This window comes from Salvelinus fontinalis, chromosome 3 (assembly GCF_029448725.1).
Source record: "Salvelinus fontinalis isolate EN_2023a chromosome 3, ASM2944872v1, whole genome shotgun sequence".
NCBI lineage: Eukaryota > Metazoa > Chordata > Actinopteri > Salmoniformes > Salmonidae > Salvelinus > Salvelinus fontinalis.
In genome coordinates, this window is record NC_074667.1 from 19,259,057 (window position 1) to 19,273,629 (window position 14,573).

The 14,573-nt window shown below is 40.9% G+C and overlaps 2 protein-coding genes across 2 annotated transcripts in view; one reads left to right on the forward strand and one right to left on the reverse strand.

The window, feature by feature from the left end:
• The window catches only part of LOC129840586 (protein APCDD1-like), a 19,864-nt gene continuing 5,291 nt past the window's right edge, over positions 1-14,573 (reverse strand). The window contains exons 2-4 of the mRNA XM_055908574.1: positions 8,638-8,815; positions 7,805-8,324; positions 1-7,508 (exon numbers count right to left, since the gene is read on the reverse strand). Of these exons, the coding sequence (XP_055764549.1) occupies positions 6,741-7,508; positions 7,805-8,324; positions 8,638-8,815 (1,466 nt within the window). The 3' untranslated portion in view covers positions 1-6,740. The remainder of the gene's footprint in view (positions 7,509-7,804; positions 8,325-8,637; positions 8,816-14,573) is intronic.
• LOC129840595 (chromobox protein homolog 2-like) overlaps positions 14,149-14,573 on the forward strand; it is a 19,856-nt gene continuing 19,431 nt past the window's right edge. The window contains exon 1 of the mRNA XM_055908586.1: positions 14,149-14,421. Coding sequence (XP_055764561.1) covers positions 14,312-14,421 — 110 coding nt within the window. The 5' untranslated portion in view covers positions 14,149-14,311. The remainder of the gene's footprint in view (positions 14,422-14,573) is intronic.

A 14,573-nucleotide genomic window follows, 5' to 3' on the forward strand; every position in this document is an offset into this window, starting at 1 on the left:
TATTCAATAATTATTTTTAATATCAAAATTAGTAAATCAATGACAATAAATATGGTTTGTATGTCTTCTCTCTACAATGAGTTCACCAATGTTATATTGGAGGATATTGGGCAGCAGTACGCTTGTGGGCACTTCAACATTGTGAGGAAAATGTATAATAGCATTCTGAACTAGGGTCCAATTAGTGCACTGGTCATGTCTGGTTTTCCACCTATCAAAAATGGACACGTTAGATCAGTACCAATGAGAATCAATGTGTTTCTTGTCAACATCTGTTGACAAGACACAAGTTGGCGTTTCCTCCATGATATCCAGTTCCTGATTTGCACAACCTGAAGTCGATTGGAATGTCTGTTGCTTGTGCTTTGAAGGTATTGGTAAATATTGGTCTTGTTTTTTTGTGCTTTGTTTTGTTAGAAAATATACTGCATTATTGGTGGAATTCCGACCCGAGTTAAGTGTGCGTACATGGAACATACAGTACTTCCCTTTTTATGCAATTTTCTCTCTACCTGTATTCTGACCTTAAAGTTAAGCATGAGAATAGCTTGCTATTCACCAGCTATTTGTTTGGGGTGGAGATCAAATAAGTGAAGGTGTTGCGGAGGTGTCTACAGATACGCTGTATTCTGACGACTAATAATTCAACCACATTTACCTGTGAGGAAACCATGAATAAGGTCTAGCGAACCTACTGGTTCCAAGTGGAAAAAGCATCTACTAGATTTTTTTCTGATTGAAAGAACAACATTCTCCATGCACTGTAATTTCCAATTTAAGAAGAGCTTGGTAAATGCGTAATCCGTTGAATAAGGTACATTTAAATGTTAACTGTCACTTTTACATCTATTTAACCTTAAAATCGCTGGAGAGAAATGTGAAACCAGTCATACGGCAGAAATCTGAAGCGTATAAACTTTCCCACAGTAAAAGTGATGAAATGCTGTGCCCTTTTGAAGAATTTAAATTGTATGGCCTTTTAACTTGCAAGGATGACATCCTGGTCTCATAGACGTAACATAGTAACGTAAATCCTGGACACTCAAATTAGAATCATGTATTACGTTTGGTAGGTTACACAAGACAAAAGGTTACTTGAGGCAAGCATTTTAGTGGGGTGGGGTGGGGTGGGGTGGGGTGGGTGGATGGGTGGGTGGGTGTATAATGCAAACGTCTAGCAACCCGAAGGTTGCATGTTCAAATTTCATCACGGACAATTTTTAGCTAATTAGCAACTTTATACTTACTTAGCATGTTAGCTAACTCTAACCTTAATCCTAACCTTAACCCCTAGCTTAGCTAACGTTAGCCGTATAATGCAAACGTCTAGCAACCCGAAGGTTGCATGTTCAAATTTCATCACGGACAATTTTTAGCTGATTAGCAACTTTACACTTACTTAGCATGTTAGCTAACTCTAACCTTAATCCTAACCTTAACCCCTAGCTTAGCTAACGTTAGCCGTTTAGCTAATGTTAGCCATCTGGCTAACTTTATCATTAGCCACTTACCCATCAAGCTAATTTTAGCCACAACTAATTTAATTGGTATCATATCATACATATTGCAAATTCGTAACAGATCATATGAAATGGATGATGGGCATCCACAAATGAATACAGTGTATTCACACCCCTTGACTTTTTCCACAATTAGTTGAGTTACAGCCTGAATTTTAAAAATGTATTAAATTGAGATGTTTTGTCACTGGCATAGACACAATACCCCATAATGTCAAAGTGGAAATATGTTTTTCTAAATGTTTACAAATTAATACAAAAATGAAAAGCTGAAATGTCAATAAGTATTCAACCCCTTTGTTATGGCAAGCCTAAATACGTTCAGGAGTAAACATTTGCTTAACAAGTCACATAAGTTGCATGGTCTCCCTCATTTTGAATGACTACCTCATCTCTGTACCTCACCCATACAATTATCTGTAAGGTATCTCAGTCAAAGACAGTGAATTTCAAATACAAGTTCAACCCCAAAGACCAGGGAGGTTTTCCAATGCTTCGTAAAGAAGGGCTCCTATTGGTAGATGGGTAAAAAACAGACATTGAATATCCCTTTTCGCATGGTAAAGTTATTAATTACACTCTGGATGGTGTATCAGTCACTACAAAGTTGCAGGCGTGCTCAGGTATTTCACCAGGAAACCAATGGTGACTTTAAAACTTACTGAGTAATGGCTGTGATAGGAGAAAACTGAGGATGGATCAACAACATTGTAGTTACTCCACAATACTAACCTAATTGAGTGAAAAGAAGGAAGCCTGTACAGAATAAAAATATATTTTTTAAATGCATCCTGTTTATTTATTTAACCTTTATTTAACTAGGCAAGTCAATTAAGAACAAATTCTTATTTACAATGACAGCCTACTGAGGAACAGTGGGTTAACTGCCTTGTTCAGGGGCAGAACAACAGATCTTTACCTTGTCAGCTCAGGGATTCAATCCAGCAATCTTTTGGTTACTGGCGAAACACTCTAACCCCTAGGCTACCTGCCACTCCTGTTTGCAACAAGGCACCAAGGTAATACTGCAAAAAATTAGACAAAGCAATTCACTTTTTGTCATGAATACAAAGTGTTATGTTTGGGGCAAATCCAATTTGCCAACATTAAGGAGTACCACTGCCCATATTTTCAAGCATAATGGTGGCTGGATTATGTTATGGATACAGTATGCTTGGGGAATTTTTCAGGATTAAAAAGGTTATGGAATGGAGCTTTTTGGAACAGAATCTCTCTTGGCAGAATCTGTTTTGGAGCTGAATTGGACTATTACCGAATTTTGCATCTATGTCCATATGGTTAAAAGTGATTTAGCTCCATCATGTCTAACTAGCATCCACTTTTCATATTTTGTAAACCTATCTTTTACTACCATGTTTTTGTGTTAGGATTTGGATTTAGTAATGGACACTTTTTTTTTTACATAGAGGAAAACCTGTCTCAGTCTCCTTTCCACCAGGCACTGGGAGATGAATTCCCCTTTCAGCAGGACAATAACCTAAAACACAAGGCCAAATCTACACTTGAGTTGCTTCCTAAGAAGACCATGAATGTTCCTAAGTGGCCGAGTTACAGTTTTTACTTAAATCTGCTTGAAAATCTATGGCAACCATTTTCAAAATGGTTGTCTAGCAATGATCAACAAACCATTTTTACAGAACTTGAAGAATTTTGAATAGAATAATGGGCAAACATTGTACAATCCAGGTGTGCAAAGCACTTAGTGACTTACCCAGAAAGACTCACAGCTGTAATCGCTACCAAAGTGGATCCTAACATGTATCGTCTCAGGGCTGTTAATACTTATTTAAATTAGATATTTCTGTTTAAATTTCGCTATATTTGCTAACATTTCTAAAAACATGTTTTCACTTTGTCATTATGAGGTATTGTGTGTAGATGGGTGAGAAATCAAATCTATTTAATCAATTTTGAATTCAGGCTGTAACACAGCAAAATGTGGAATAAGTCGAGGGGTATGAATACTTTCTGAAATGTATCATACTAATTGGAGTGTTCCGGATTTACATTTACAATGTTACGTCTACCCATGAGTCCAGGTTGGGGATAAACACTCTCAAATGTCTTTATTTTAGGCTATCCCAACTTTCTCAGTTTCCTATTTTCCTCGTGTTAAATATTAGCCACTATCAGCATCGACCGTCAGTAAGCCTAATAACCACACAAATTCAACTGCCAATTTACTGTTAGTTCCCTTCAGTTGGTATAGCCTACATTATCATTCCAATTAATTACAATGTTTCATTTACCATCATTTGCTTCCTCTGTAAACTCCGTCACGGATCATTAGTAACAGTTGAGAATATTTAAAAGGCAGGCTAATTAAATCGTTATGGAACGGAGCACAGACCAAGCTGTAACAGTTTAAACCCGATGCATGGCTTGTAATCACACAATTCCATGGTTAATACAGGCAATATACGAGGGTGTAGCCTACTATTGTACAGTATTCTCCCTATTATAATTATATGTACACTAATCTTCCAACATTAACATGGGTTGAAGATATGAATGTGGCAACTTTCAGGATGAATCAAACCATTCTATATTTTACCAATCAATATACAGTATCAGTCAAAAGTTTGGACACACCAACTCAAGGGTTTTTCTTTATTTTTAATATTTTCTACATTGTAGAATAATTGTGAAGACATCAAACTAGGAAATAACACATATGGAAGGAATCATGTAGTAACAAAAAAAGTGTTAAACAAATCAAAATATATTTTATATTCTTCAAAGTAGCCACCCTTTGCCTTGATGACAGCTTTGCACACTTGGCATTCTCTCAAAAAGCTTCAAATGGTGGCTAAATATAAAATAAATGTTTAACACTTTTTTGGTTTCTACATGATTCCATATGTGTAATATCATAGTTTTGATGTCTTCACTATTATTCTACAATGTAGAAAATAGTAAAAATAAAGAAAAACCCTTGAATGAGTAGGTGTGTCCAAACTTTTGACTGGTACTGTATTTTGTGCGTAAAAGCTCTCCAAACCTGTTTTTTTATTATTCATAGATTATTTCCTAAACCTAAATAATCTACAAAATCAGAATATTTTCAATCTACCAATTGGTGCTGAAACGGATACGAATATGCATGTATTTAGATTGGCTTTCTCATTGATCACTAATATTCGGAGCCCGTTCTCGCAATATGTTCTAGTGAGTCTGTTGACAAAATTCTAACTAAAAGGTATACCCTATTTAAAGGGATGGCCAGGGTTGGGTAGGTTTCTTTCTAATTGTAATCCGTTACTGTTACTAGTTATCTATCCAAATTTGTAATCAGTAACGTAACTTTTGGATTACCCAAACTCAAACATTGTTACTTTTAGATTACTTTCCCTTTAAGAGGCATTAGAAGAAGACAAAAATATATGTTACCAATTGAACGACATCTTTTGCAGGATAAATCAATGTTAAAGTTTACATAGCTGGCCATATATGGATGTTACATTTTACTTTATGGGTTGGTTATGTAGGTTTCTTCTAACCTATCGCTTTCTACTACATATAATAATACGATTAAATCTTTACATTAAAAACAAGAATTCCAGTCATTCCAATAAGTGTTCTAACCCTTAATTAATCTTAAAGAATAAGACTTGGAAATATGGAAATCTAGATAAGCCAAATTGTTTTACCTGAGCATGACCCCAAAACTAAGGATTTATTAGCCAGCCCAAATCTGTTGTTTATGATTTTGTTGTCATGGAGGATTGATTGGGCTCATTGATTTGAGTTGAAAAATAAATGCAGCGCTTATGGAATGGCATGCTTTGAGCATTACTGAAGAAAAAAAGAACCACTTGTATTACATAGGCTTGGATCTGCACTGTGCAGCTGTTGCAAGAGCGCATTTGTCACTGGCTGTCCACTGGTTTCAAAAACAATGATTGATGGGCAGCTTAAACTTCTTGAATTCAACCATTATTGGGTTCAAATACACATTTAGATTTGTGAACAGCCATCCACAACAACCACAATCCGTACGGAGCCAATAGTTAAATGAGAGAGCAGCAGTGTGATTCACATCAATGCACTATGTAGATATTCGTATCGCCGTAGATTAAACCACTGCTGTCATCCTTACCTCCAATCATTTATTCAAATTGGATAATCTTTGGATGCTGACAGCAGTCACACCATTGGAAGACATAGCTTGGACTGTAGCCTACAAAAGCCTATTGCTTCTCTTTTCCCGCGATCCATCAAACACGTTTGGTGTGTCATCATAGTGGTCTCTGACTTGTGGTCAGACTCGCTCAGGTGGAACAAACTTAAACTAGCGCCTTTTTTCAATGCTGATTTGAATGTCATTGAGCGAACAGATGAGTGTCAAAGATTTTTCCCGCAAACATCCTTTCTGAATTTCGAAGTAATCATCTAGTTTTTCAAAAGTATCTGTAATCTGATTACAATATTTTTGATTGTAACGTAATTGATTACAGTTATCATTTTTTGTAATCCCCATGTAATCCGTTACTCTCCAACCCTAGGAATGGCTTAACATAAATGTACTGAAAACCCATAGAGATAGATAGAGAACTCATCTTTTTATCTGTGCCATTATAGCGTCTGTGGTAGCATGGGCGGCGCCATTGAGGTTATCTCCGTTTTGAAGTAGTCTATTTTCTTCTTTATGATTGGCTGATCCCTCCTGATGACCTGGTTGGACATAACTCTAACAGGGTCACCAGGAGGGATCAGCCAATGAAGTTGGAAGTCCCACCAAGTTGACGACATTAAAATGGTGGAAGCCCTCAATGGTGCTGCCCATGCTTATAGGGCCTTTTGGCAGCTAGAAGCCTCTATCATTATCTATGTATATATACGTTACGTGACGGAATAGGGTAAGTCTGAATACCAAATACTGAGAAGTACATAGGAAATGCACGCTGTTCTAAAGTCTGAATCTGCCACTCTTTAGAAAAGGAGTGCTTACGTGACTTAAACATTTGCCAAAAGGCATCTCCGGTTTAAAAGAAAACAAAATGATACACATATAATATGATAGATATGCAACATGAATACACTGACAGTCTATGTACAGTTTGCTTGAAGATGGCTTCGGCCATCTATTATGTGGTCTGGCATTATCTTGATATTGAGGAGGAGCACATGGAGTTTCCTTATAGACCGCGAGCAGCTCCACCATCGTTTGTGTGTTCTTCTCCAATGTTCAGTTTTTCTCTAGAACACACAGTACCAACCCCACAGTAAAGAGACCAGTACTAGGACAAAGCAAGGGAGCCGTGGTAGGTTATTGGTTCCACTAGCTGCTAGCTTGAGCTGGTTGGTGTGGCGTTGCGACGTGGGGGTGTCTTCCTCGCTACAATGCACCAGGGCGGCCTGGTAAGACGTGGGCCTCTTCTGGGGCCGGTCAGGGCTGGAGCCATCCGTCGGCCTCTCGCCGATGAACAGCAGAGTGCGCCGTCGATGGTCCAGCTCCGTCTTGAACAGCTCGTACTCCTTGTGCGGCAGCTTGATCCCCAGGACGGTACACCCATCCGTGGGGGTCACGTCCTGCTCCACTCCCACCTCCCACCCCCCCGCCTTCCCGCAGCTGCCCCGCCTGGTCTCGTTGAGCACCCTGGCCGTGGCCCCTTCCAGAACGGTGACTCTGACCCGGGTTACCTTGAAGACGAACTCAGTCCCTCCCGCCACTTTGGCTGAGGGGCCTCCCTGGGCATAGTGGCCCGAAGCCCGCAGGGTGAAGGTGGGCTGGCTGCAAGTGGGTTCCGAGTAGTGGCGGTAGAGGCCTTCCCAGGAATGTTCATCTGGGCGGAAGGTGAAGTCTCGGGTGAGGAAGAGGACGGCGGGCCGGGCTTCGCAGCGTTGGCTCACCCATCGGCCGTCCAAGGACAGAGGCGTTGCTGCAGGGACATGGGGTAACACGGGGGGGCGCTGTTCTGAGGCCCGGAACAGCAAGGCGCACGCTGGGCAGGGGTGGATGTGGTGCTGGTGGAAATAGATATAGAAAGGTTAGGGTTATACAGTAGAACTGTCATCCAAAATGCCAAGCTAGTTAATATGAAGCCTTGTTTTGACCATAAAGTAGTATGCTTGTTTGGAGATTGGAACACTGTTTTATGTTTCAGTTAGTTAGTTTATCACTGTGGAAGGTATTCAGCATCAGATGAAGAATGGATAGAGAGAGAATTACCAAATTCACATACAATGTCCTGAAATACATTTTAATAAAACCCCTGCCTTGATCTACATGTATCTTATTAACAGGGAGTCCGTAATCTCACCATAGCATTCTGCAGTGGCTGCTGGTAGCCCATTGGTCGATAGTATGTCCTCTGGGTCCAGTCTGTGTGCACGTCCCCAAGGAAGAGCTCCTGAACCAGACCTCCATGGGGCTGATGCTGGGTCTCCACTCTCACCAAGCCCAACTCCATCATTGAGTACCCCGAGGCACCCAGACAGTCCCTCCCTGCCCGGGCGTTGTACAGCTCGTACAGGCGCCCGGGCACCATGCCACCCAAGGTGAGGCCCACACACATGGAGGGTAGACGGGTGGCAAGCTGGTGCATTGCACCTGGGCTGTGGATGACAATGCCCACTTTGTGGAGGTGGTGCTCGGTCTTGGTGGCACCCCGGGTGATCCAGGACGCCTGGCGCAGACGGAGCTTGCCCCGGACCACCAGAGAGTATGCGGGCTCCTCGCACCCACTGTCAGTGTAGTAGTGTTGCAGGGCTTTGAACAGGCGGCTTGGGTAGAAGGTGTAGGAACGGGTCAGGAACTCAGGGCCAGGCCGAACTTCACATCTACTCGGGAGAAAGAGGTTGAAGGGAGGTTGTCAGTTCCATTTTAGCAGCTAGCTGGATGGATGATTGATTGATTGATTGACTTGAATGAAATTGGATTAAATAATTAATTATCTGGGTGTCTTATGCAAACAACAACCTTCTGAATCACCCTGAGGCTAATTGAGCACACCACCACAAAGACAAAGAAGGTGACAGTTGTGGAAGAGTTTCCCACATTCATCATTAGATTGCAAAGGACGTGACAGACATAAATGGTACATATTCAGGAACTAGCCTGTACCGTTCTAAACTTTATTTGGACAACACTTGCCTTGTTGACACCCAGCTACCCTCCAGTCTTGGGGGAATGTCGGCTGTGATTCTGATGCCGTCCTGCAGGTGGGGATACTGACACTGTGGCTCCCATTCCAGGCTAGTCGTGTGGTTGGAGAAAGATCCAAAGAGGGCTATGGGTACCTCCCAGAGCTTACTACCCGACACAAGATCAGCTAGAACCAAGAAAAATAAGAACACTCCCGGTTATCACTCTGTCAATCGTATAAACACAGTTTATTTTTTACCCCATACTGTTTATACGAAACAGAAACACAAAATAATACGCTTGGAAGATGATTATCAATCTCATCCATCATAAATCAGGGGTTACACACAGAACAACTAATAGCCAAAGGAAATGATTCACTCCCTGGGCTTTTTAGGTCCAAACAAGATTTGGTTGACTGGAAGCAGTTTGAGGGTTCACATTTCTGTAACTGTCCATGTAATGAGATGTGATGGCTCCGTTACAGGCCATTTATAGATTTGAATTAGACCATGGCCACATCCACCGAGAGGACCTTTTCGAGGTTTGACACATCTATCAGCCAGCAGCTGGGCTCCAACTCCAACTCACATTTTTCCAAAATGTGTGTGCATGTGCGTGTGTGTGTGATATCTACATTGTGAAATTGAAATTGAAGTTTCAGACATGATTTGACATGATAGATGATAGATATTCAATTATATGAATTAGACCCTCCTTTGACACTTTTTATGTACTTTCACTGTGTTGGAATTATCATAGCTCAATCAAGAGTAGCAAACACAAACATGACAGCATGGTACATTTGCTCCTATCAAAATCAATATATTTTACTCAATTTTATCAACATAAGGGATCTGACGCATGTACATCTGCAATCTCTTTCTTTCTTTTGACTGCTATAGCCACACATTATGATGTATCTATGTACTCGTTTATGTGCATCGATTGGCCTGCCTTGGATGGAGCAAGGCCCACAATTCAGAGACCAATACAATCGTGCCCGAGTTGATTTCTTTGATTGAACCCAAATGATGCGAGCGTGAGGAGAGGGACTGATATCCAGCAAGAAGATCACTCATTGGTAATAGGACGCTATGGCTCCCGTTTCAGTCTCCCCAGCCAAACGTCAAACAGCAAGGGGATGAGTCCCCATTGACACCCACTAGTTTTCCCTCACCCACCCTGTTCTTTTTCTATATCTGTTCCCCTCTTGTTCTGTGTCTTGTCTTCCTTTCCCTTAGTCCCTCTTCGTCTCTCTCACTTTTTTTGGCCCTGTGCTGTCTCTCTCTCTGTGTGTCCTTATGTTGTCCCCCCTCTTTCTTTTGCTCTCTCTCTTTCTTTGTCCCTCTCTCTCGCTCCCTTTCTTTGTCCCTATGTACATATTATATTCATCCCTTTACATTTGTGTGTATTTGCGTGTATAAGGTAGTTCTTATGGATTTGTTAGATTACTGTTAGATATTACTGCATAGTCGGAACTAGAAGCACAAGCATTTCGCTACACTCGCATTAACATCTGCTAACCATGTGTATGTGACCAATAAAATTTGATTTGATTTGTCTTTGTCTGTTTTCCCTCTCTCCCCGGGGGTTGGTGGGCTTCGTCATGGCCCTGTGGACAGCTTTATGGATGTTCTTTGGGTCGGCTACCGGAAGTTTGTCTCTATGTCCCATGTTTGTCCCAGATAAAGCTCACTTCGCTGCCAGAGTCGCCACCAAGGCATCCTACTAGATGCCACTTTTCAGCTACTTCTTTGATTGGAGAGAAACCAATGTTTACTCAAAGTCAGCCAATCTACTTCCTTTTAAATCTTACGGAGAGTAATTGGACAGCTTTTATTTTCTGTGTCAATGTCAGCCTGGGGATGTTTGTTCCTTAGATGTTGGAATGGTTTCTGCGTGCCATTGAAGCTGCCTTATAGGCATTGTGCGAGACTCACTTAGATACTCTCTCTGCTCAGCATGATGTTTGGTTTGGGAGATTTTTGTCTTGAGGCACTTTTTGGGGAAATAGTGATCAAAGTCAATTAGTTAATATACAAAATAATTGTCCAAAGCAGAATAAACATGGTTGCAATTTTCCCTCTCTGAAGATGTATTTTTTTATTCTCTGTGTCTCCATTATTGGCGAGCACCACCGTCAAATTGACTCATTTTATTCCCTAAAGAGGACACTTTTTATGTACTTTCACTGTGTTGGAATTATCATAGCTCAATCAAGAGTAGCAAACACAAACATGACAGCATGGTACATTTACTCCTATCAAAATCAATATATTTTACTCAATTTTATCAACATAAGGGATCTGACGCATGTACATCTGCAATCTCTTTCTTTAATCAGGATTAATTAATTTGTTCCTCTTTGGTCATCTGACAAGTCTGTTTCAAGTTAGTAGAGAAAATCACCACACTCCATTGAATGGACAGGACTTATGAGATATGGCTGAAGAATCTTTTAGGGTGTAATATTCAGGCCTCTGTTTTGCCCACTTTTTCTAGTGTTTTTCAGGTGAGCTGTCATTCTGTTTCTCTCCTTCCTTGGATCTCATTCCAATGGGACATATGGTTGCATTTACCAAAAGAATAGAAGTTTAAAAAAATGTGCTTTATAAAAACTAAATTGTACAACCTGGGGTTTAAATTATTGTACTTAGTCTAAAAGGGGTATTATAGCATGACTTGTTAGAAGGTAACGTAGTAGTTTTATTTTCCACAGGTTTACAACATAATCTATTTTTCTTAATTTAGATTATTACGGTAGTTGTTTCTTAATTCAATGAATACCACTGATTCTTCACCTGTGGTCAGGGGAATATTCTAATTTGTTATTCAGCGACTCCTTGGTTTGCTATGAAGCTGAGGAATGGGGAGACATTTAAACCAACCACTTTCAATTTGGTGCTATGGATGCAAGGACTGACAGTCCATGAAATGAACATTTTAATATTGAACATGTTTTGAAGTTTTGCATTGTTTGTTAACAAAAAAAACGGAGTAAAACAACCTTATACTTTAGGTTATGATCTGGTAAAACTATTGGAATACTAATCTCATGAGGTATTTATAACTTATATTCTTCCAGAAGTGATGGCTATATACAGTATAATTCATTGTTATAGCCATCAAACATATAGCCATAAAAAATGCATGTATCAATCCCAAATTGCCTCTTTAGTTAAAATGACCAACAGCTGTACATATTGCAGATTGTACCTTAAATTAATGTAATTTCTGGCTGACCACCAGTCCTGGCTGTAACCTATGGAGGGTGCCAGTGCACTGCCACTGAGCCTCTGCTCATCAATTGCCTCACCTGTAGTATCTGACCAGCATGTGGTCACAGTTAGAAACTCCAGGGGACAATGCAGTGAATCAAGTGTGGTCTAACCCCCAGACTGCATTCCAAAGTTACCCTCCACAGCAAGGATCAGTGACATAATAGCAGCAACACTTTAATAGGGAATAGGGTGCCATTTGGGACATTGCCCTAGTCTATCAGCCCTACCGGTGCCACCCGGAAAGACAGGCATGTCTGAACCCCAGCCTAAGTCATCTACCTGCCTGGAAATTCCATCACAGGATCAATCCCACACACTGCAGACATTGATTTATAAAAGGGATGCCATTTATGATGGACCTCTGGGCTCCTGTTTGTGTTTGTGATTAGGGTTTGGCAACTCGGGCTTCTCCATCTCATGTCTCATCTACCAACAACCAGAGGCCAAGCGAAAATACTTTTTATGTACCTCTCTATTTGGATCTGTCTAGGTGCAAACACACATGAGGTGGGATCCAGGCGGTTTTTAATCTGCCACCCACGTCTTGTGGGGGAGTTGAGTGCTCGACGCCAGCCAGTCTCTCAGCCAGCCTGCTGTCAGACTCAAGTGTTTCCCAGTGCCTGTGGCCACTGTTCTGTGTGTTTGCCTCCCTCTCTTTTTCTCTCACTGCTTGTCTTACTGCTCCAATGCTGGAGGAGAAAACCCACTTTAACTGTCCCTGAATAGCTCCTTCACACACTGCTACATGGCTTTTGTGTGGAGCTAACACCTGCCTCTTGATTAGGGCAAACTTGATGAAAAAGCCATGTTTATGACTCATTACTTTTGGATGGATTTCAGAATATTTTCTCTTTTTTTCTTTCTCTTTCTGTATTTGTTTCTTTTTTTTGAGTGTGTGTCCGGGGTCTGATGAGGTACAGTTGGTCGGAAGGAAAAGCGTAAAGCTTCTTCGTCTGGTGTAATGAGTCTCCCAGTCCCCTGATTACTGGGGGGGAGTAGGGTCAAAGGGAAAGGGGATACCTAGTCAGTTGCACAACTGACTGCTTTCAGCCAAAATGTGTCTTCCACATGACCCAATCCCTCTGAATCAGAGAGGTGCGGGGGGCTGCCTTAATCGACATCCACGTCATCCACGTGTGTTTGTGTATGTGCGTGCATCTGTAAATGCATATGTGCATCTGCCTGTATTTGTGTGTGCGTGTGTGTGTGCCTGCATGTATGCGTCAGTGGGTGTTCGTCAGTGTGTGAGAAGTTTAAATTGAGTGGTACAGTGCAGATACACTATGTCTCCCAGGTTGAGTTGGCACTGGCCCCATCAAGCACAGCTGCTTTTTCAGACACTGCTGCGTTGGCCTCCACAGCAAGGATCAGTGATATAATAGCAGCAACACTTTAATAGAGGGAAGTATCTCACCGCCCATGTACAGATGGATAAAAAATATCCTCAGGCATCCTCATCGGGACAAGGCTTCTAACTCATTAACATTTCCACTATATTGATACTCAACCTACTGGGCACAGACATCAATTCAACATCGAATCTACGTTGGTTCAACGTAATTTCATTGAAATTACATAGAAGCAACATTGCTTCAACCAGTGTGTACTCAGTGGGAATGTTGTGCATTCAGCAGTACACAACACTGATAGAAATATAACATGTAAAACAAACATGCCTCTCTGACATGTAGAATCAGGAATAATGTCAGCTTTATTCATGACATTTCTATCTGCAATGTTCTGTAATGTTTGCCTGAAGCTTACTCTGCATTTCCCAGGTGCTCTTTTATTTGTCAGTGGAGGCTCCTCAGAGGAGGAAGGGGAGGACCATCCTCCTCAGTGTATTTCATAAAAAATAAAAATGGTAAAATATAGAAAAAGTTATCCTTTTTAGATAAAACTATACCAAATATATTCAAGTCACCAAATAATTGATTAAAACACACTGTTTTGCAATGAAGGTCTACAGTAGCCTCAACAACACTCTGTAGGGTAGCACAATGGTGTAGCCAGAGGACAGCTAGCTTCTGTCCTCCTCTTGGTACATTGACTTCAAAACAACACCTAGGAGACTCATGGTTCTCACCCCCTTCCATAGACTTATACAGTATTTATGACAACTTCCGGAGGACAACCTCCAACCTATCAAGAGCTCTTGCAGCATGAACTGAAATGGTGTCCACCCAATCAAAGGACCAGAGAATGAAACTAGTACTGAACACATAAACTACAGCTAGTTAGCACTGCAGTGCATAACATGTGGTGAGTAGTTGACTCAGAAAGAGAAAGACAATAGTAGAACAGTTTTCAAAAAATTATTTTCTTAAATGAAGGAGAAGCAAGCGAGAGAGAGATTTAGTTAAAAAAAATAACTTTCAGTTTCACTTACTTAGCTAGAAATGCAGCTCGCTAGTTTAGTTACTCAAACACCCGGCTCAAACAGAGGGATGCTATGTTATCTAGCTGTCTATGACTATCCAACACCGCACTGGAACTCTTCCAAATCAAGGTAAGCTTTTGGTTTTATTAATTTATTGCCACCGGGGAACCCTCTGGTGTAATTGCTTACTGACTATACACTGTAACGTTACTGCATGATTGTAGCGAGTTTACTAACGCATTAGTTCTATTAGCTACGTTGACTAGGACGTTACTTTAGCT